The sequence below is a fragment of the Vulpes lagopus genome, chromosome 2, assembly GCF_018345385.1.
Source record: "Vulpes lagopus strain Blue_001 chromosome 2, ASM1834538v1, whole genome shotgun sequence".
NCBI classification, from domain to species: Eukaryota; Metazoa; Chordata; class Mammalia; order Carnivora; family Canidae; genus Vulpes; species Vulpes lagopus.
This window is the reverse complement of record NC_054825.1, coordinates 72,955,710-72,978,891: the sequence shown is the minus strand read 5'-3', so window position 1 is coordinate 72,978,891 and position 23,182 is coordinate 72,955,710. Positions and strand designations below refer to the sequence as shown.

The 23,182-nt window shown below is 48.1% G+C and overlaps 1 protein-coding gene and 1 long non-coding RNA gene across 4 annotated transcripts in view; one reads left to right on the top strand and one right to left on the bottom strand.

The window, feature by feature from the left end:
* Nucleotides 1-902: 902 nt before the first annotated feature.
* Nucleotides 903-23,182, bottom strand: part of EHD4 (EH domain containing 4) — a 76,885-nt gene continuing 54,605 nt past the window's right edge. Inside the window, exons 4-6 of the mRNA XM_041743165.1 lie at nucleotides 20,461-20,873; nucleotides 11,301-11,465; nucleotides 903-4,920 (exon numbers count right to left, since the gene is read on the bottom strand). Of these exons, the coding sequence (XP_041599099.1) occupies nucleotides 4,384-4,920; nucleotides 11,301-11,465; nucleotides 20,461-20,873 (1,115 nt within the window). The 3' untranslated portion in view covers nucleotides 903-4,383. The remainder of the gene's footprint in view (nucleotides 4,921-11,300; nucleotides 11,466-20,460; nucleotides 20,874-23,182) is intronic.
* The window catches only part of LOC121484237, a 38,270-nt gene continuing 32,678 nt past the window's right edge, over nucleotides 17,591-23,182 (top strand). For all 3 annotated transcript variants that reach the window (XR_005985971.1, XR_005985972.1, XR_005985970.1), the window contains exon 1: nucleotides 17,591-18,806. This is a non-coding gene — a long non-coding RNA (uncharacterized LOC121484237). The remainder of the gene's footprint in view (nucleotides 18,807-23,182) is intronic.

Sequence of the window (23,182 nt, the reverse complement as noted above, 5' to 3'; positions counted from 1 at the left end):
TGTCCTCAATGCTTCCTTCACCTTCATGCCCCAGAAGGTGGTTGCTGTTAGCCTAACCTCAATCTTCAGCCCCCAGTAGCTCTGGGCACTCCTCTCAATGCCATTCATGTGGTAGCAATAGTTTCACTTCTTTAGAGAGAGAGGATGTCTCTCTCAAGAGTTAGAAGAGAAGTCCAAGGGGCTTGACTCTCACAGGCTTGAATTAAACCACATGTCCATTCCTAATCCAATTTTGTGACCTGGGGAATGAAATAACTCTAAGTGGTTCAAGCCAGTCAGGAGAAGTGTCCATCTCACCCTAACCTCATGGCTCAGATGGAGGGTGGGGAAGTAGGGAGCATTCTGCAAAGGAAATTCTGGGTCTGGATCACCACAAGGGTAGATGGGGGACAGTGGGGAAAACCCAGATGTCTGCTGTGGTGGGGGTGGGGGTGTGTGTGTGACAGGAGGCAGGGGCAATGCCAGCCAGGTAGGGGGCTCCAACCTTAGCGCCACTTCACTATCAGGCACGGGGACTTGCCTCCGAGCTGAAGAGCACCAGGCAGCAGGCACCCATCTCCTTTGAGCACACTCAGTGATGCCTTTCCCAGCCTCCGAAGGGCCCCCTCCCTCTTCTATCCTGGTTTCCAGTCATCCTCAGCTGGGGACTGCTTCCAGACCTGGCCTCTGCCCCCAGCAGATGGAGCTGCTTGCCAGCTAAAAGCCCCACATTGGGAGTCTCCCAGCCTAGAGGATCTGCAAAGAGTTGGGGGTCACCGTGCGGGGTGGTCACCGCACAAGGGGCACGCCCTCCCCACCAGCCCCTCGGCCTCATTTCAGCAGGGAGCCAACAGATCCCTGCTTTACTCCTTGAGACAACTGGGTCACTGGAAAACCAGAGCCAACAGAGGAAAGGTAGTGAATATTTTCAGAAGTTTATTGATCAATAGATTGTGTCTTTTTTTGACACTTCTAAACAAGATTACAAAAAAATAGAAGCATTGTGTATTAACTGCATTGGCTAATTGACATGTAACTTGATACACTCTTAAATTAGGCCCATGTTTACCTGAATGAACTCAGCGGTTACCTGTCCTAAGAATGTTATTCCTCTGCTACATTCCACAGAGGAAATAAATCGCTTTCCTTATCTTCAGGGCAATCTCCCCAGGGTATCGGTCTGGGCATAGTGAAGAAGTGCAATGGTGCAGAGTGGAGAGGTCCCAGTGGCGGTGAACCCCATGCCGGGCGGGGGACGGCAGTGTGGCGTGGTGGGCAGGCGGCAACTCGGGAGACCCAGCATAAAACGGGGAAGGGCTGTGGTCGGGGGCAGTGGGGCCAGGGGTCGAGGGGAGGGCAGGAGGCATTGGTGTCTCCTCACGTGCTCTCCGACCCACCTGGACACCCAGTCCCGTGATACGGAATTCAACTCCTCAAAGGCCCAGCATCCTGAGGGAGGAAGCACGGCTCCAGATCTGAAGATGCTCTAGCGGCAAACATCTCGAGGAGAACCCAGTCCAGCCCTGGACAGGCGAAAGTCGGCTAAGTGAACGGCCCTCCCCATTGCAGGGTGACCTCCCGGCCATTCCCGGGTGCAGTGAGGGCTGGATGCCTGCATGTCGCCACGGAGCTGGATGGCTTCCATAGGGCTTGGAACAACACTTCTTGCCAGGTAGGGTCAGCAGGGCCTCATGAGCAGGCTTATGGCTTGGAACTGACTTGGGGAGGAGGCCAAAATTGTTTTCCCCTCTAAACTCAAGGCTGCGGAGGTTTGTTACATGTATCACGTTGGATGGAAAATAGATTCAGGATTTTTAGAATTTCTTTTGTGGAATTATGGAGAGCATGGAGAGTTAGTTTCAGTCCTAGAGCTGACCTACCTCCACCCTCCTGCCCACCTGTAAACACGCGCGGGATGGGGTGCTTTGAAAGTTGGGGCAGCGTGGGAGGACCATGTGGTCGGGCAATATGAACAGAATTCTAGAGGGCTCTGCTGTCCCCCAGCCCCGTGGCACAGGGAGGTGGGATAATGAGTGTTGTGGACACAGACTCAAGCTTTGTGTGGATCCTGGGAAGAATTGGGTCCTCATCCTCGGCAGCGATCCTAATGTTTTCTAGTGCTTTTCTTTCCAGTCCACTTTTCAAAATGAATGACTTCATGTTGTAAGAAAAGACGTTAAGAAAAATGGGCATGTGATTTCTCTCTTTTTTTTTTTCTTTCTTAGCAGCTGCCAGATGTTCTCCTACCTGACGGCATGGGGGTAGTGATCACAATGCCATGAGAAGCTTCCTTCCATGTAGAAGGCAGAAACCTCAGTCTGCTGGCCCTCTAATAAAAGTTTTCCTGTAGATCTCTGCATAGACAAAGCTTGGCCATATCTGCATATTTACACATTGGCAAGTGTCAAGAATACATACTCATGTGGTGTATGTGTGTGTGTATATATAGATCTTTATATATGATGATTGAGAAGAATTAAAGGAGCAGGATAATTCTGAATGGAAAATCAGCTTACCCTGGCATCTCTAAACCTTTGGAGCAATGAATTCTCTTTTCTTCTGTTTTGCCCTTTAGTGGACCCCCTGGTGGGTACACACTTGGGCAGTCCTCATGCATTCACCAAACCATCTGTTTATATGACAGCAATGACATAAACCTTTCTTTGTTGTGTTTGTAACTAATTTGAAATTAATTTAATTTAAAAGTGCTCATTAAGATTAAAAACTGTATTACAAATTTACTTCTCTTAAAATGACATTATTTAGGAAGTAAACCAGGGAGTGTGAGGGCTGGCATCCTCCCAAATATAAATTTTTGGGACAAAAGCTTCCTCCCAAATATAAATTTTCTCAAGTCTGCATTTCTGACCCTGATGTCACTCACAGGTGATATCAGAGGGAAAAAAAAAAGTGGTTTTTGGAAGGCTCAGGGTGCACTGTTCTGATTTGATTCACTTTGGTGCCATGTGACCATTGTCATGTTGTGCTTCTCTTTTGTATTGCATAAATAATAATGAAATGAATCCCTAAGCTGCAGCGCACAGAGGAGGGGCAGTGACAATGAATATTAACCACCTCCACCTGACGGGCATTTGAGCCAGTGAACTGGAGAGGTTTATACCAAGACTCAGAAAGAGAACACTCAGGAATCAATGGGCAGGTATCTACCAAAATCCTGCCATGTTCTTTTTATTTTTTCATCAGTGACTTTTATTCAAGCATCTCTGTCCTGCACTAAATCCTGCCTTGTGAAGAAAAGGTTTCATATGAAAGAGTCCATCCTGTTTCTGTATAAAGGCTTTTCCTATAAGAAAGAAAAGCTGGACATAATAAAAATGCCTTTTTTTTTTTTAAAATAAAAATAGTGTCTAAAGCTAGAAAGTGACCTTTTCTCCCTGACAGCTTGGGGCGGGCTTGCCTCTCCTTCTCCTTGTGTTCCTAGGCTCAGCACACTGCAGCTACCAAGGGACGGCTTTGCTGAATTTAAATCCTGCCATTGACCAAGGAGCCTTGGGGACATGTCACCACACGGACGACTGTGGAGAACCACCTCTCTCCTTTACTGTAGGTTGAATATGATAAATAGACTTTGCTACACATTATTGGGTAGGCCAGTGAGAAAAGCTGACCTTCAAGACTTCAGCATGACTTGAATACTAGAAATTTTGCCAGGGGCCAATTAAGATTCTGACTTCCAAATTCCTAACCAAATACCACTCTGCTGGGAGGGGTCAGGGTGGGGGGAGCTCTGGGTGGGTTAGTCAGGGGGGTGCTAGGTGTCACAGATGCTCTCTGCTGGCCTGGCTCTCTGTTCTGTTTGAGCCTGCAGGAGGAATGGGTGCATACAAAGACACAGTGAGCCCTCCTTTCCAACCTAGGGGAAGCAGTCTTCTCTTTGGTAGACGGTCTGGAGAGAACAGAAACCTGTGCTCTATTGTTTTCCACTCTCATTACAGCAGGAAACAAAATAAATAAGATTAACTTTGCTCCCTCCTCGTACCCTCTAAGGGACAGACAGGAGCCAAGGCAGGTGCGTGATGATGTGTGGTCCAGTGCAGCACAGGCTCGCCTGCTCCGGAAGAGCCCCCAGCTTATCCCCTCTGGTTGTGGGGTTCTACACAGCCTGCCTCCATCTACCAGGCTTCCAAGTACTCTTTGGTCAATTCCTCTTCTTTCTCAACCCTTTAATCTCCGTATCCACCCCTTCCTCCCAATATTAATAGAAACTCAGGGAATTTTGGAGGTGAAAGAACCTCAGCTAGTGTCCAGTGTCTGCCGTCCTCATTCCACAGGTGGGGAAACTGAGGCCATGGCCAGGGTCAGTGAGTCAGCGGCAGCATGGGTCTCAGGCCCAGGGCCCCCGATCCCTACTGCCCACTGCCTGCCCCAAGAGTAGCCCACCCTTCAGTCGGCCTTCGGGAAGGACTTCCTGTGGGACGGGGGCACAAGGTGTGGGGGCAGGCTGTTGGGCAGCTCGTAGCCATCAAGCTTGATCTTGATGAGGTGCTTGGCCAGCGCGAACTCCTCCTCGTCCAGCATGCCATCACAGTCACAGTCGGCCAGCTTCCAGATCTTACCCAGGACGCTGTTGGGCAGCTTGGATGTCACCATCTCCTTCTTGGCATTGACACCTGATATCTTGCCATTGACGGGCGACAGGGTGTAGAAGAGCTCGTCGTAGACGGGCTTGTCTTTGGCCACGACCCACTCCTCCTCGTCGGCGCCCTCCTTGGCGCCCTCCCCGTAGCCCTGGTTGAAGGGGCCCTCGGTGGTGCCGTCAAAGGCACCACCCTGCACGAGCTGCGTGGGCGTGCTCATCTCCTCCTGGCTGATGAGGTTCATCAGGGAGGAGATCTTACTGCTCAGCATGTTGTCTACAGCCTCGATAAGCTTGGGTTTCAGCGAGTGGAATTTGGTGAAGTCATAGTTCTCCAGCTGTTCCTGCAAAAGAAGAAACCACAGACTTGGTCATGTGCCCTCGCTTCAGGAAACAGACAGGAAGCGGAAGAGCTGGAGGCAGAGTTCTTCCATAGGCAGACATCCCATCCCATCCCTGGGCTGCTCCAGAGCTCTCTTTGGTAAGGTTTCCACATCTGAATTCACCAGATCCAGGAGCAGCTTTAGGAATAAGAAACGAGATGCGTGGAATACAACTTCTTGCTGGCCTTCTAGAATTTTTTTAACAGAAATATTACACATAAAGCCCATATAAAAACTTCCATACTTGGAATTATCTGCATTTATATGGAGAAACTGCTGTTGAAGACATTTTCCAAAGGTCATAAAAGGCCCCAGGTAACTGTCACAATTCAGAACAAGTTTGTCTCCTGCAATGAACAGGTGGTTTCTTCCCTTAGACAACGAGAGGGTGTAGCCCCAGCACCCCAGGCAGGGTATCTGAGGAGCAGTAGCTTTTCTTACCTTATGTAATGGTCTCCTTTTTCTTCCTCTTAGTTATGTAGCTTTTCCTTTTCTAATGACTTTCTTCTATTTCATGTTATTTTTCCACTGTAAGCTAAATCAAACCCTTCTTGAAAGTAGGCTACTACCTCTCATTTCTTATATGGGCTTTATGTGAAATATTTCTGTTAGGAAAATTCTAGAAGGCCAGCAAGGGGCCATCCACATGTGCAATTATCTGGAGATGAAGTAGGGAGATCCTTAAGTAAAGGAGGTTTTCATATACCCCACAGACCTGACTGTTCTTGGCAGAAGTAATGTCATGGACAGTCAGAGGGGAAAAAGGGCAAAACTTTGTGATCATAATATCACATCTTTATTGTAAAAATTTGGGGAAAAGCTGAAAGACAAAATAAAAAATTTAAATCACTTATAATTCTATCACCTAGCAATAACTTCTGTTAATATTCTTTGGGCACCCATTACTAGCCATTTCTATAAATATGTGCGTGCATGCACACACACAAGCACACTTAAACTGAAATAAGACCACACTGTTTGACAACCTGCGTTTTTAAGAAAAAAAATGTATCACATCTTTCCCTGAGGATAATTTTTATGCAACCTTATTCTTAATAGCTGTATAAGATTAAACTGTACAGCTGGGCCATTCTTCCTCTACCCTATTCCATGTGGTTGCACGTGTCTCCAATAGAGCATCAAAAGTGGGTCTCTAGAGGGTCCCAGCAGGGCAGACATTCTGTGCTAGCACTTAGAAGTGGGGCCCTGAGTTTCAGATGGAGGGACAGAGCCAAAAGCTAAACAGCTTGATGGCTCTTTAGAGAGGTACCTCCAATACTTTTCTCAGTAGCGAACTCTGATGCCCTCAAACCACGCAGGGCTGGGCTGGGCTGGGCTGACACCCGGTGGGCAGCCTGTGCTCAGCTGGAAGCTGCAGGGTGGGGAGGGCCTGGTTTCTAAACCCATTCTGGTTTGCGTGTTGTCGATCCTCACCGACAGAGCAGAGTCACTGTGTGCCAAGTCACTGCGTGCCACTCCAATACCAGGACTAAACAACACTGCCAACACGTTGGGCTCCCCCTGCCACTATTTCAGTCAGCCGACGGGATTGGGACGAGAAAGCCCAGGAGGAGACCAGGCAGCCTACACAAAAATCCCAGTGCTGCTGGGGTAAACAAGTCTGGATTCCCCTGGGTGCACAGACACCTACCCTGCTTCCTTGTGAATGAGCCTGAGCTCTGAGCACACACAAAGCTGCTGTGTCTGGCCATGCAGACGAATGAGGGCGGTGTCCGCCCGAACTTTCCATCCGCTTGCAGGGTACGTGGATTCAGACTGCGAACCTCTGGGAAGCTGCCAGGGGAAACGGCCACACGTTTGCAGGGGTGGACAGGAAGTAAGAGCAGCAGCCACCCTTGCCTGGAGGGCACAGAGGAAGTAAACCCTACACTCTGATGCCGAGGCCTGACCAGGGAATGCGGGGTACAAGTTAAACCACTGCCACCCCTGCCTTCCATCAAGTTTGCTCTGAAAAGAAATCTTTGTATTGGGATGAATACACATTGGGGAATTTAAAGATTTACCCATCAATTGTATCCATCAAAGCCACCATGTGGGGGATCCTGGAACTTCTCCCTCCCAAGCTACGAAGGTCAGTTCCAAGCCCAGTCTTTGCTGGGCTATCTCTTGCCCACTCCCAGCATTCACTGGGAGCAGTTTTTCAACTTACAGTTGGGCTGGGCAGGTGGGGGTGGCTCTGCTGCCCTTTGCTGTTGAAATGCTGCCAACTCATCAGCTGAAGAGGGGGGCAAATTCTCTGAAGAGGGAAACTGAGTCTGTGATAAAGGGGGCCTTGCTAGTGTCCTCCTTCTCCGGTCTGAACACATCAGTGTAGTAAGTCAGATACCCTCCCGAGAGGATGCAGGGCAGACACAGGCTGCTTCACCTGCAGGTCACAGGCTTCTCCCAGCACTGGGCAAAAGCCTTCAAAATACACTCAGCTCACTGCTAGAGCAGAGTCACCCCAACCAGCTTGGTCTCTGAGCACACAGGAAGAGCAGAGACCTAACCTGGCATCGGGGAGCTCTCTGAGCTATGTGACAATCAGAACAAAGTTACCTCCCAACTTATGTCCCGGCTGCTGTCCCAAGCATAGTTGACGTGAGGCTGAACACCTGTGTTGGAGGGGATGTCAGATGCTCAACAGATTCCAAATGACAGAGGCCCTGGCCCACAGCCTCAAGCCCCCAAAACTTCCTAGGTGACAACAAACTAGCTTGAAGTATCAGGTGATGGCAAGCATCCAGGACTGCCTTGTTCTTTGGGGATTTCCTGAAGGGACAGGGGTGGTGTGATCAGGGCCTACCCAGCTTCCTGGGACTTGCTCTGAAAACTGCTGGTCTCTTAAAAGCTGTGTAGGCATCAGGGCTAGGTCAGGATCTGAGAATTTCACTACCCTACAGCTGCTAGGATATAAACACACACTAATTTACCAATGAGCTGATCTAACAATTCACTGGGCCACATCCCAGGTGCTGGGGATACGGCAGTGCACAGGACATGGGTCGCTGGCCTCATGGAGCCTTATGAGGGAGAGAGCCACTGAATAAATAAATGAGTTACGCTGAAGCACAACAGCACTAGTGTAATGAAGAGCATACATCCTAACAACAGGCTCTGCTGCCAAAACTTCATTGCCAGCCACAGTCATTGTGGCAGATACTGTAATCCAGAATGTACACTCCGTAGGGGCAGGGATGTTTGCTGTTTGTTCGCTGATTAATTCCAGGGACCTAAAACAGTGCCAGGCATGGCAGACTCAATTCATATTTCTTGGTGAGTAAATGCACACAGGTGAATGAGGGTACCTAGCAGGTGGCACTTCTTGTTCCAAGTGCTAGGGCACTCAGGCCTCTCCTGAGATGCTAGAAGTGGGGCACGCGGCTTCCTTGTCGTCTTCCTCAGGGACTGCCCCTCTGCTCCAGCTCTGAGAGGCCTGGGTTTCCTCTGACACGGCTGGGCCAAAGCTAACATGGCCATGAGCACCTCTGGTCACAGTGTGCTACCTGTGTTATGGGAGTTCACCTGGGGACAGGTTTGCAGGTCTTGTAAAGGAGGCTTACGGTGGCTTTCTGCTGGGCTGAGTGGTGCCTCGGGTCTGGGGACGGGGCACCTTCTTGTGGGTGGGGCACTGTGGTGGCTCATTAGCCTAATGAGCCACCACAGAAGCCCCAGTAGCCCATCGTGTGCACTGTGTACTTATCCAGAGCTTCCGTTTCAGTCAAGAAACTAATTTTCCATAAAAAAAAATCTGAAGGCTGCAAGGAAACTGCTGTCCTTCAGTTTGGTCATGGGGTGCAGGGCAGAGCCCAAGGGCATGAAGCTGGGCCTGCTGAGGAAGACTACTCTGGAGGCCCAGTAGCCCTCCAATTAGCCATCCTGGGATCCGAATGGCTCGCTGCCCCCCACAATTTGTTCACTGAGTACAAGAATACCTATTTCATTCCTGGAAGAAAAGAGATGTTCTGGATTTAGTTTGAAGCCAGCTAAGTCATGTGTGACCACATCATATATTCCACATGCACTTATCAGCCTGAATCCTGCTGTCACGACAGTATGACTCACTCCTATGTTAGTGTATCCTTTTTTTTTTTTTTTTTTATAAGATTTTATTTATTTATTCATGATATTCACACAGAGAGAGAGAGAGAGAGGCAGAGACATAGGCAGAGGGAGAAGCAAGGACCGGGACCACGCAGGAAGCCCGACGTGGGATTTGATCCCAGGTCTCCAGGATCGCGCCCTGGGCCAAAGGCAGGTGCTAAACCGCTGCGCCACCCAGGGATCCCTAGTGTATCCTTTACAGAAAGTTTGCATTAAAAAGCTGCCAAGGCTGAAGCTTCCCCTCCTGCTGCCTGTCACTCCTTGCCTCCACTGCTCCATCTCTCCTCCTACGGTGCCCTCCTGAGGCAGCCAGGCAACTTGCATGTCTTCGACCTCTCTTCCTCCTGCCCCCTCCTCCTCTGTGGCTCAAGGCAGAAGATGGTCCCTGGAGGCCTCCAGGGTGTGGCCAAAATTGCAGGATGCTCTGTCCAGCCTAATTAGTGCTCTTTGAAAGTTGGAGCTACAATTTGAAAACCAGAGGACTTTACACGCAAATCTAGACTTGCAGCTTCTCGCAGAATCACCCAGGCCTGTGTTCCCTCAAGGTAGCGGCCACACTGAAGTGGGGCACAGATTCCCTGCCCTGCCCCAAAGTGGGCCCTCATAAGTTCTCACTGTACTTGCAGACTTGTTTTTCTCCTAGGAGAATCATATTTCTCAAAACCCACATCTCCATCAAATGTGGGAAGACAAGAGAGAGTCTAAGGGGGTGATGTGCTTTTGCTTTGCCTGGCCTGCCTCATGAGCCACTGGCATCTGAGTCTGGGTGGTCTGCTTTCCAGGGAAGACTGTGGCCTCTAGTGCAGATGGGTCCTTGCTCTGGACAAAAAGATGGTAGTCTGGCTCTGTGAGGAGCCAGGTGGCGTAGCCTCACTTGGGAAGACATGGTCAGCACTGATGTCCTTAACTAACACTACTGTGGGGCGGTAGACATAGACATACTGGTCAGGCCGGGGTGGCTACATGCAGCACCCATCTGGACTTATCTGGGGCTGCTCAGACACACTTAGGGAGACTCTAATATCAGGCCAAAAGTTGACCAATGGCAACCCGTAAGCAAAATCTTTAGTGAGCACAACTTGTTGTGCCCAGTGGAGTCCAGCCATGGATTCTGATTAGGGTTCTGAGGCTGCAACCGCAATATTGCCTGAGTATATACTCCCATACTGCTTGGCAGTGCAGGCCCGAGGAGGCCACCTGAAATGACCTCCATGGTCACTGTCAGCTCCAATTCCCTTAAGGTTCTGGGAATCCAAAAAACAGGTGTCACTTAATGCCAAAACAACTTTGAGCACAGCCTAAGAGGGCCGCTCATCTGATTTTTTGACATGACCTAAATTTACTTCTTTTAAAAAAATTCATTATTTAAATTCAATTTAGTTAACACGTAGTGTATTATTAATTTCAGGGGTAAAATTCAGTGATTCATCAGTTGTGTACAACACCCAGTGCTCATCACATCACATGCCCTCCTTAATGCCCATCATCCAGTTACCTCATCCCCCCACCCTCTCCCCTCCAGCAACCCCCAGTTTGTTTCCTAGAATTAAGCATCTCTTATGGTTTGTTTCCCTCTCTATTTTCATCTTATTTTATTTTTCCTTCTCTTTCCCTGTGTTCATCTCTCGTTTCTTAAATTCCACATGAGTGAAATCATCTAGTAAATTTCTTTCTCTGACTGACTGATTTTGCTTAGCATAATACCCTCTGGTTCTAGCCACATCATCACAAATGGCAAGATTTCCTTCTTTTGATGGCTGAGTAATATTCCATTGGATAAATTTACTTCTTGAAATGTGTCCCTTTTTGGTTAAATGTTTTGGGAGTTAGGCAATCTATGCTTTATTCATAGAAGCCTATTATCATGGATTACCATTAGGAAGATGCATTCATTGCATTCTCTATCCTTTTTTTAAAGGTGTATGTGGGAGGGAGGGAGGGAAGGAGGGAGGGGGAGAGAGAGAGAGAGAGAGAGAGAGAGAGAGAGAGAGAGAGACTGAGACTTAAGCAGGCTCCACACCCAGTGCAGAGCCTGACATGGGGCTTGATCTCATGACCCTGAGTTCATGACCTGAGCAAAAATCAAATGTTGGACGCTTAACTGAATGAGCCACCACAGTGCCCTGTGTTCTCTCTTCTTAAACCATGAAACCCTCATGCATACCCTGCAACCAGCCAGACAAGGTGGCATTGCCTCTCCATCACTTGCCCATGATGCTATGATGGGCTTCCAGTACCTGCATTGCCTTGACTTCTGGGAAGTCCCCAGCAGAAATCTGGTATTCTCGCTGCAGCTGAAGGTAGATTTCTGGCAATCTGCTGATAAGCTCTCTCTTCTTGTTTTCCTTTCCGAATACACTCGGCATCTCCTTCTTCAGGTAGCTGATAATGTAGGCATGGACCTAAAGGGATTTATAGAAAGGATATGCTATTTAGAACTGCACCAGAAAGATAAACAGGATGGCATCTTAAAGGTATCATAACACATAACAGGTACCCACGCAGGGTCATGGCCCTTGAGACAGAAGGGTGAGGATCAGAGATGGGGGGTTGGGTGGTACATTATAAGCCTGCCTCTGGGTGTGTAGAATGTGAGGTATAAGAAGTACCTCTGGATGGTGCTGTCTATGGGTGTCTGGGGAGAGGCCCTCCTCCAGCTCTGAGCACCAGAGAGAGAGAGCTGGCCTGGGGGGGTCAGGTTTGAGAGCTGGAGCTGAGGTGGTGGCCAGAGCCACAGGAGTGGTTGAGACCACCAAGGGAAAGTGAGCAGAGAAAACCGCCCCCAAGAAGGACCAGGAGGAGGAGGAGGAGCCAGAAAAAGACCTTGGGGTGTGGACAGTGACAGATAAAGGCTGTGAGACAGAAGGGCCAGGGAGAGGGGACACCTGAGTTGGGCCCTGTAGACAGGGAGGATGTAAGGGAGGGCTGTGGCCAGCCAGGAGAGAGGAAAGCAGGGACAGCGGAGGGGAGGTAACACACTGGGGGGCCGTATTTGGGGCAGTGCCGTGGGTGGCTGCGCACATCTCAGGTGGGGAAGGCAGCCTGCTATGGGTGCCAGAAGCCGCTGCAGGACTAGATTGAGCCTCTGCTAACCTCCTGCAGTGCTGATGAAAGGTCTGGGAGACCAGAGGCCAGAATAGTGCAGGGAGCTCCGTGAGCTCCCTGCTTTCAAAGCGGGCTGGGGTGGGCAGACAGACCTGGGGGCGCTGAGTTGTGAGCTGCTGTTTTGAGTCTGCGCAGGGAGTGAGCAGGGTGGGTGAGGCCTGGGCAGAAAGACCTTAGCTCTGGTGATGAACCAGAAGACCTAAAGAAAGTTTCAGCAGGGCTGGTGCCCGGGAGCACCAGGAAACGAAACTGGAGGCTGATGGAAATGGCTGATCTGACGAAAGTGGCTAATCTGCATGGAAATCTGTGCCCAGTGAACAGAGAGATGAAAATTCCTGTAATCTCCCTGTGGAGAGTTTGAACTCCAGGATCTCTAGAGATGGCACTGAAGCTCTTTCTGCATGAGATCGGTTGCATGGGACCAGGCTGGATGGCGGAAGCTCCCTCTAGGAGAGGGACCCCTGGTACATGAAGGGGAAGTTCCAGAAACCCCGATCAGCTGGCTGTAGCAGGACAGGGACCGTCACCTGAGGGTTGGTGAACCCTGCTGGGGGGGTGGTGGTGGTGGTTCTGTTTGGCTGTGTCAAGCCCTTCCTTAACATTTCCCTTCTTCTGCTGATTTCCAACTTTAGGACATGAAGAAATGTTTGTTACAAAAGTTCTCTTTGTATGTCAGAATTCTATAGAGTCATTTAGAAGTCAAGAAAATAAAATAGGAATGGATGACAAGCAGAACAGTGATTACAGAAAGAAAATGTGCAGTTATGGAAAATCTTTTATTGAAGAAAACAGACTCCTATAATCTTGTGGAAAAATGGAAATTGATTAAAGGGGGTAAGCAGAGACATCCTCTACCTCAGCTGAGAGCCTCTGTGTACAGACACACACTGGGTACAACCCAAAACATTCTGCTAAGATCTGAATACTAAAATAAGTGCATACGTGCATAATGTAAACGCTGACGGCCTCAGACCAGACAACGCTAACGTTTCCGTCTACATAAAGGTCATTCAACATAAGCACACACTGTGCTGTCTGGCTACTGCTACAGGTACGGATGGGGACAGAGGTGTCTAAGCCTCTCTGTCACTAGTAAACTTATTTACCTATTTTTCAAATTAAAACTGATTCTTTGATATAGAGAAACCCTAAATTTGGGAATTGTTTGAGTGTCAGACTTTAACTGCATTCCTGAGGATATGATGAATAAGTGGCTAAGACTAGTAATTTCCTTGCCCTGGACAGTGAATGCCTGGCTTGGTTTGGGGGCGCTGAAAGAGGGCACTGTACCACAAGGAAACACTTAGGGGGACTGCCGGACCCAATTGGGAGAACCATATGTTCACTAGCTGTCCTTGTGTCATTTCCAGGTCTTCCCGAAACTTCTAGACTAGGCCTGTGGATACCTTTCCCATTCATGAGCAGGTCTGCCCTGAGCTGGAGCCACCCCAACTGAAACGAACTCCCAAGCTGCTTAGTCTAACTATTTACATGCTTTGTTACTGAGCCTCACCCTCAGAGCACAGGCTTGGGGCAGCTGCCAGACCCCTGCAGGGCTCCCAAGGCTCCCTCACTACCTACTAATGTGGATCCCTCGAGTTGCCAGGCCTCTGCTCAGGGAAGCCCAACTCCCCACTAGGATTGGCACCGGTTTCTGAACACTGCCTGATGCCCAGGGGCCTGCTTTACCTGGCCTGACTGTAGGTGATATGCACCTGCCACAGCTCTCCACCCATGGCCTGGCATCTGCTTCCTCATCTTGGCCCTCCTGGTGTTCTTTGGCTGGTGACCAAGACTGCTGGATGGTGGGCTGTCCTTGGATACCAGGCATCTAGTGCCCTGACAGAAACTGGGCCTCAATTCCTTCATCCTTCCACCCTGCCTGGCACTATCTGAGTCATGACCCTCAGGTATTCTGCTCATGCTGCAGGCTGCTCTCAGCAGCAACCTCCACTTTCAGAAAGTTCTACTGGCCTGTTTTGTGGGAGTCTCCTGTTGTGCTGCTTCTGCATGACCAGCCCCTCCTGCCCTTCCATGGACATCCTGACAATAACCCAGGGTCAGATACGATGTTTGGACCCTGCCTTTAGGAAGCTTATCAAATTACAAGGTAAATCGTAATCCTTAGCATTGCGGCACATTACATCTGGGATCTGTATCTAACTGAACTCCCACTAAATTTATGTGACTTAACTCAAGGTCATACAGCCAGTTAGGAGGTGTGGAGCTGGCATCAGCATTCAATTGCCTCTTTCCTGTCCTTACAGGACATTAGAGTCCACTGCTATCTGTGTCTATGCATTAACAAATCTTACTAAAGCTGCTGAAATCTGGAATTGAAAATGAACCATGTCCTGTGGAAAACTGTGACTTGAGTTTTTGGTTTTGATTGTCCCTCAGTCCCAGGGATGCTTCAGGAAAGTCATATATAGCCTCCTTTCCCATACACAAAAAACACATACATTATGGCACACGACATTATGAGCACCATGTAGGATGAGGATGAAGACAGCAATCTTCTGGCAGGAGGGCGTAAGTTATAAGATAACTTTCTAAAGACTCTTGGTAAACGGAGGGGACAACCCAGAGGCTCATTCCTGTCCTTCTGCATCAAAGAAGTCTTTCCAGATAAACACAAGACTGAGGGCCAGACCAGGCGATGGTCCCTGGGGAGAGAGGTGGACACAGCCTAGGACTTTTGTTCTTTATAATGAGAGAAAACTAATCGAAAAGAAGGGAGATAGGAGAGACAAGGGGGAAGGGAAAGAGGAGGAGGAGGAGGCATGATGAGATCCCAAGCTGGAAGGCCAGGTTCAAGACTTCTACCACTGTGCATTTATTGAGCAATGCCAGGCGACTCTAGTCTCCCACCTCGGCTTACTCACGCGCAAAATGGAAATTTTAACTCTTACCTCACAGGGCTGTTAGTATGAGAATCAAAAGAGGGCGTGGATTTGGTTGTACTAAAAAAGCAGAGTAAAAATGTTACTTGTCATTACCTAACAGCCAAAGACCAACAGTCAGAGGGTTAGTATGCCAGAGAAGTCTTGTGGTTGTTTAGTTCTTTCCGAATAAGGAATAAACTCTTACTGAGTCATTAGTAGTTATTGAAAATATTAGTAAGCTCTATGTATTTGAATAGTAATATGATGAATCTGGGCCCCAAGCCCTTCATTCACAAGTAAGTGACATTGAACCCTGGGGCTCTAATCTTGTTCAATTCACCCTTTCCTTTGCATAAAACTGGGAAAGCCCCAATACTGATCATTTGGGAGAGGTCAAATGAATCACAATGTCAGTTTCTCTCTGGGCTAATAACTCAATGAGCAGAAAGAGATGTCCTTTCCTTTAAATGAATATGAATTTATATCTAGTTAACTTATATACTCTGCGACAATTTCATGAACTGTGTCCAGTGACAAATGTTCATGTATATCCAAGATGAAGAGGCATGTACTCAGGTGATGATGGATGTATTCACTTGGGCGTGGAGGGTAAGCCCAGGTAGTGAGTGCTGGAAGCTTCCAGGGCTCATGGTCAGTAGGAGTGGAAATCCTCATGGAATCTGGATATTGGGGAGTAGTTTGAGGGGGGATTCAGGCTGGAAGAACTATGCAACCTCATCTGCTAGCTAACATAATCTGTCGGAGACCTGCATCTTTGTAGGCCCAGCTAAAAACTTGCATATAGCATTTAAACATCAAGCAATCAGCACATTTTAAAGGTGAGCTTATATGATGATATATAAAAAAAGTCAGTTAATGAACTAGAGACCTAAAAGGTAGACCCATCAGATTTAAAGACCATGGACTTTAAGAGGCAGAGAAAAGCAGCTCACTGGTTCCCTCTCAAGCAGGGGCTTGTTCTTCTGTTGAAATCAAAGCTGGCACCCACCATTGCATGTAATTCTGAAGAGCTTAAAGGAGACTCAAGGGGGCCCACCAATTCATGTGAGTTCAACCCTCAAAGAGACAGGCTTCCCCACATGGGTGCAAAACTGACACACATATCCACAGCTGACTGAGCTCCTTTTAAAAGCCCCTTGGTGGGCTAAGCATTAGTGGAGTGTCATCAGCCACTGTAGAAGGATCTTCACACCTTAGCCCGGGTCCATTTGGTGGTGAACTGTAAAACATCTAACTTCTCCACAGAAGGAATTGCAGTGCAGACAGACCGGAAAACTAAGTTCTGCACTTTACACGTGACTAGAGACCAACACTCTTTGAAGACGAAACTAAATGCCACAAACCTAGGGTGGATGCTGAAAAATCACTGACCTCTCCTTTTCTTTCTCATTTTTAGCTGTTCCTTCCTCAAATGTTAACTCATTTTTCTGTTGAGTGAAGATTACTAAAGGGGTGGGAACCTTTCCTACTCTTGGGCAACATTTATAAAGGGTGGAGTTCTCACTTTTTTTTTTGTTCATTTATTCCATTAAAGTACTATTATTTGGGGTTTGTCTGTAAGAGCCTAATATCTTCAATTTGGCTATTCTAATGATAGCTGAGTGAAACTAAATCATATTTTCTAAACACTTTTTTGGGCTTTCCCAAAATAGCTTAAAAAATTATGAAATGAACCATGATTAGCATCTCAGATTGTAAAGTCTTCAAAAAAGGATGACTACTGATATCATTGAGATGCAATCTTTGAGGTTAACCAAAAAACCCACTCTAAAGTTTTCTTGTTCCTTGAAATACAGTTGTTGAAAAAAAAAATATATATAGGAAAAAGCAAGGAAATCATTAAAGTTCAAGAGATCCTTGGTGCCATTTTTCTAGTAAAGTGTCATTTTTATGGTACCTTGAGTTTGATCACTGCAGAACCCAGCAGGACATTAACGACAGGACATGCTTGCTTTACTTCTGGATGGGATGTGAATTTTGCCTAAGGAAGGTGTTCTATAAATAGACACATTCCACCCCCTAACTCAGATCTGACACCTCCTAGGTGGCATCTGAAAATTTATCCTTTGCATGTTTTCAAAATGTCAGCTTGATAAACCTCTAAACTTTGCAGGTTCTGGTGGATAAACCATTTTATAGACTACACAAAGTGACAGATGAATGCAAAAAGCAAGGACATCGTGGGAAGCTACAGATGTTGTCCACTCTGCATTTCAGGTGAATGCTTTCCAGACTCAGGAGTCAAACCAACTAAGGTCTGGGTTTATATTTTGCCACTCACACACACTGTGAGGCCTTGGGCAAGATATTTTACCTTTCTCTCTTTCTTCTTCTTTTTTTTTAAAGATTGTATTTATTTGAGAGAGAGAGAGCACAGAGGGAGAGGGAGAAGCTGACTCTCCACTGAGCAGGGAGCCCGATGCAGGGCTCCAACCCAGAACCCTGGGATCATGACCTGAACTGATGGCAGATGCTTAACCGACTGAGCCACCCAGGTACTCCACCTTCACCTTTCTGAGCTTCCATTCCCTCACACAAGAAACAAAGATAATGCCCAACTTTGTGCAGTTCTGGACCAGCTCAGATGAAATAGCACATGTAATGCAAATCTTAGAGCTTCTGGAACACTGCAGACCCTCAGTAAGGATTGGCTTGCAAAAGCAAAAGGAGAAGATCAATACACCAAAATCAAAGAGCATTTTCATGAAATATAAACACCGCAAAGAGAAGAACTCGGGTGACTTCTTGCCCATTTAAGCAACAAGTTCATAAAGGGCCATCAGACTGCAGATGGTGTAAAGCAGATGCCATTGCTTGGTAGCTAAGGCTGCTGTGCTGAGTTCTGCTCTTTCTCTGCCTGAGCCTGTTTCCTGTCCCCTCCGCGGGATGGTACTGTCCCGGGAGCACACTGGCACTGACTTGCTCAAGCTGGAAACATCCATACTTAAATGTTTTCCTTTATGAAAAGGAACAAGCCAGATACTATTCTTAGGAAGAAAAAAAAAAAAAAAAAAAGACAAGCTTTTTTTCCTAGAAGTAAGCTCAGCAAGTTGGCCGCTCTGGCCCCCCACCCCCTGCGTTGATACAAGGGCTTTCATTATTCCCAGTGTCAGGACAGAGCAGCATTCTGTGGCCAGGCTGGGCCACGCGTTCAGAGGGCATAATTATGCTCAAGGAGGGCAGAGGAGTCCCAAGGCACTTGGTGCTCCCAGGGAACTCTTGGCTCTTTATTTATTTATCTGACTGAATATAGTTGCGTCTTGGGTCACTGGGCCTTCAGCAGGGGCTGGTAACATAGAAATGTCCATGGGCATTTATTAATAGTTCCAAAACAATCCTGAGATCTCCAAATGCTAGCACGTGATTTACCAGCCTTGGTTATGAAATACTCTTGGGTACTGTGTGCCCTCAAGTGTAAGTTCAGATGAATCAGCTGAAGAAGAGAAACACTACATGCCAAGGGACTACTAAAGGGGTAAAACCAGACTTCCTGCCACCGAGCATTAGGCCTGGGACTGGCACATGAAAGAAATCAGGAAAGCTGCAAATAAGTGGATTTACAAACTGGTTAGCACAACTGCCTTGTGGAAATGCAATAAAGGTGGCTGTAGCTCCAGAAAGGAACCAGCCTGGACCAGGAGACAGGATAAAGAATGGTGCCTCACAGGGCACCGGGACTACAGATCAGCTGAGCAAGATGGGAGTATGTGTGAGCATGCACTGGGACAGAAGGTGAGCAGAGGGGGAAAGAGCGGATGGAGGTCCTAACCATGGGGCCGCAGCAGCAGTGAGGCATCTCTTAGGATACAGGAGGGCAGCGGCTGGGTGAACATGTGGGCATGAAGACGGAGGTTGCTGGGCAGCGATGACGGAGTGCGAGAAGGCTGATTGCCTGCCCAGCAGTCACCCTCTGTAAAGGGTGCCTTTACTCCCTGCCTCCCCTGGCCAGGTCCCCTCCTCAGAGCATGGTGTCCACACTCTGCACATGACTCAGCATTTTGTAATAGGGCGTTTGGGGCCTCCTCCTCCACCAGCTAGGCTCCCCAGCCCTGACCCAGGGGTGCTGAGCAAATGCTGCTTGAATGAGGCCAAGAGGTGGTAGATTCCAGAAGGCTGGCCTGCTGGACCCCCAAGGCCAGACCAGAAGTCACTTTCTGTGCACTAAGAAGGTAAGGGAGGTGGCATGGTTTCTTTGCCACCAGAAGACGAAGGGGAAGTAAGCTGCCTTCCCTTCCCAACCAGGATACTAGTGGATTTGGCAAGGCAGGCCTGTGGACTGGTTTTAGCTGACATGACAGGGCTAGGCTGAGAGCAGGAGGGCCATCTTTTGGTCCTAGTTTTGTTACTCCTGGATTAGGTGACCTTGGAGAAATTGCTTGTCCTTCTAAAATTAGGGAGTGGTTGACCTCTGGCTTCCAAATGTGGCTGATTATCAGAATCACCTGGGGAGCTTTACACACACACACACACACACACACACACACACACACACACACACACTTGAATCAGAAGCTCTGGGGCAGGGCCTGGGAATTTATACATTGGTTAGGTTACATTTACATGATCACGGACACTTGAGAAACTCTGGAGGCACTTCTAGCATTTGAGGAATAGGATTTTATGAAATGTGCACACAGCTTTTAGAGAACCTTTTCCCTCCTACTTTTTCTTAGAGGAGTCATGCACTTTTCTCTCTTCAGAGATGTGACAGAGTCCACTATAGTACTTGAGGATGGTTAGCAGATGACCACTTACCCTGTCGGGTAATACACAGCCCTGGGGCTGCCTGCCAAAAGGCTCAGTTACGAGGTGGAGGAGCCCAGAGCCACAGTGTGCGTGCTTGCAGGCCACCACCCTGAATGGGGAAGTGGTATGGCCCTCAGGGCAGCACACTCAGTGCATCAGGCTGAACCAACCTCCTCCTAGGGTGACTCTGGCTCCAGGCAATGATATCACACATCGGGTTCTGTGCCTTAGGCATGGGATGACTGGTGGTGGCATCTGAGCACCCCACTCTGGTTCAGCTGGCTACATTCACATTGTCCTAAGAAAACAGCAGCTCCAGGTGGTGAGTGCATTGATCCCTCCTTGTGTGCCCTCCAGGTAAGGTCACACCGGATCCCCACAAGCGTCCTCTGATGTGCTCTTATTGGTTCCATTTCACAGATTATAAAACAGGTTTGGAAACTGGAAACAGGATCTGCCTAAGATCACAGAGTAGGAGCCAGAATCTAAACAGGCATTCTGATCTTAAGGCTCTTTTCTTATGCTTTTCCACATTCCATTCCCTAGGGCATGTGAATGGAGCCTCCCCCATGCCCACCTTCCCTTAGAGAGGAGACAGAGGGAAGGGTCCCCTGCTGCCCGGGGTGTCTCCTTGGCTCACCTTGGCCAGCCTCGCTCGCTTGATGAGGTCGTTGAGTTTGCGCACGGCCGCTTTCTGGGGAAGGCTCTGGATGTCTCTGAAGAGGTCCTGGGCTTCTGCCTCGAAGAGGCGGCGGTTGTCAGTGTTCTGTAGGGGCTGTGCCCAAAAAGAGCCGATGTAGACGCGAAGCACCTCGGGTGTATTGATGACTTTGCCTAGGGACCACATGAGGGCCCCATAGACGCGCATCAGCTGTTGTGTGTCTACTTGGTCAGCCTTGTTCAGCACCACACGGATCTTGTCATCCTGGCCCCGGAAGGCCTTGATGGCCTCCGAGAACTCATCTGAGATGTCCAGTTTGTGAGCATCGAAGAGCAGGATGATCCTGTCCACGCGCTCCGCGAACCACTGTAGCACCTGGCAGAAGTCGTAGCCTAGGTGGAGAGAAGGGCACGTTAGTGTGGCTGGCTGCTTGGGGCTGGGGACTCGCTGGGTCCCTGGCAGCGGCCAAGGACAGAGTGCCACCTCCAGGGAGGCAGCCGAGGCTTCACTGCCTGAATATCACTTCAAAGGAGCCCCTCCGGGGCTGGACGCATTTAGGAGTTAACACGGAGCGTCCCAGGAGCCCTTCTCGGGGAAGAAACAAGGCCCAAGAAGGGCATCGCTCTCTCCCAGACCTGTGATTTCATGCAGTCCTCATAAGCCCCTTACTCCACCTGGTATGGCTCTTGGGATTGACAACAAATTGGATCAATAGCTCTGTAAAACCAAAGACCTCTGGTCAAAAGCTCTCCCTTCTGCAAGGGAGACAGAACATAAAGACTCCTAACTCTGGGAAATGAACTAGGGGTGGTGGAAGGGGAGGAGGGCAGGGGGTGGGGGTGAATGGGTGACGGGCCCTGAAGGGGGCACTTGACGGGATGAGCACTGGGTGTTATTCTGTATGTTGGCAAATTGAACACCAATAAAAAATAAAAGGCTTGCTATTCTGAAAGTAGCAGAGGTGCAGAGGGAAGAAAACCCAGGGGCCGCTCAAGGTCCCACAGGGTGCCCAGTAAGCACAACAAAAGATGAATTATCTTCCCTTATCCTACGTATTTAAGAGTGTTAAGGAGGCCAAAGGTTGGCCAAAGGTTGGTCACAAAACTGTGACCAATATTTATCATTTGAGCTATTTATATCTTAAGTAAGTTGTAAATATTTTTTAAAAACCACGTCTCACAGCCATTGTGTGAGATGGTCTCTTGCCAGTTTCTTTTGTAAAATTTGCTAGGCCCACAACAAATTATTGAGCTTGCTCTGGCCACGCGCCAATATGCTCCAAATCATGCAGCTCCATAAACATTCTTTGCAGACCATGGTCAAGGCCTGTTTCGGGCACCCCCACTGGGTTGGCAGAGGCCCATGAAAAGCAGACAACAGAGTACCAGTCCCACAAGGCTTATTTTTAATCTCAGTCTGATGAGCTATGGGCTCAGGGTAGGTACAGCCCAATTAGAGCTGAGATGGCACCTTTCCTGACCCCCTACTTTAGTTCTATCATCTCTTTTTATAGATTTTGAGAACTTCCAAACAGACATAAAGGTCTAGAAAATAATATGATGAATGCTGATATACCTATCACATAACTTTTTTTTTTTTTAAAGATTTTATTTATTTATTCATGAGAGACACACACAGAGAGGGAGAGAGAGGCAGAGACACAGGCAGAGGGAGAAGCAGGCTCCACGCAGGGAACCCAATGCAGGACTTGATCCTGGGTCTCCAGGATCAGGCCCTGGGCTGAAGGCGGCTAAACCGCTGAGCCACCCGGGCTGCCCCCCCATCACATAACTTTAATAAATTTTGATTCTTGGCCTTATTTGCCTCAGATACTTTAAGGAATTTAAGTGTTCTTTCTTTATATAACAAAATCTCATATATCAGTGAGGATGAATTAGATTTTTACTTGTTGACACCGGCAAATCTCCAAAAGACTGGAGAGTAAAAAATCAGTTTCAAAAGGATATGTACAAAAAAAAAAAAAAAAAGATACATACAGCATGACAACGCTCACATAAAATGTTAAAAAACAAAGCAATACTCAAAAGCCAACAGATTATAGACTACAGCACAAATATTAACGCTAATTTTGGATATTGATGAACTCTGAAGGATCTAAGGTAGATGGGAAAACATCTAGGATGATCTATTTTCAAAAATAAAGGTAGTTGATGAACTAAACTTTCCATAAATTTGAAGAACAGGTGTAAGGGAGTAGACGAAGAACAAAGGGATTTAGACAGTTTTAATAAGGAAACAAAACATTCCAAAATGCTACCCCCCGCCCCCGTGTGCTTGGGGACCAAGCACATTCCCCAGAGGAAAGCACTGCCCTGAACGTGGTGCTTATCATCATTACGTTTGTGTATTTCCTGTTCATACTTTTCACTTCTCTCTTCTGTCTCATGATGGCACTCCCTGATTCCTTAGGGACAAGGAGGGCAAAGAGAGTTGTCGGAATGTGGGCCAGAGTTTATTTTCATTGTGATCAGCAGTCAGGTGAGAACAGAGGAAAACTAAAGACCTGTTGAATGGGGTCGTACATCAGTACGTAAAGATTCAGCCTCAAGATTTCACTCTCAGCTTTGTCCTTGCAGGGCCAGAACAAACTGCCTCCCAAGGTAGGTTCTGTTTCCAGCCTGACCTGGGTCAGTCAAATAGCCCCAGACACTGGGTAGCAGATCTCAGCAGATGAATGATG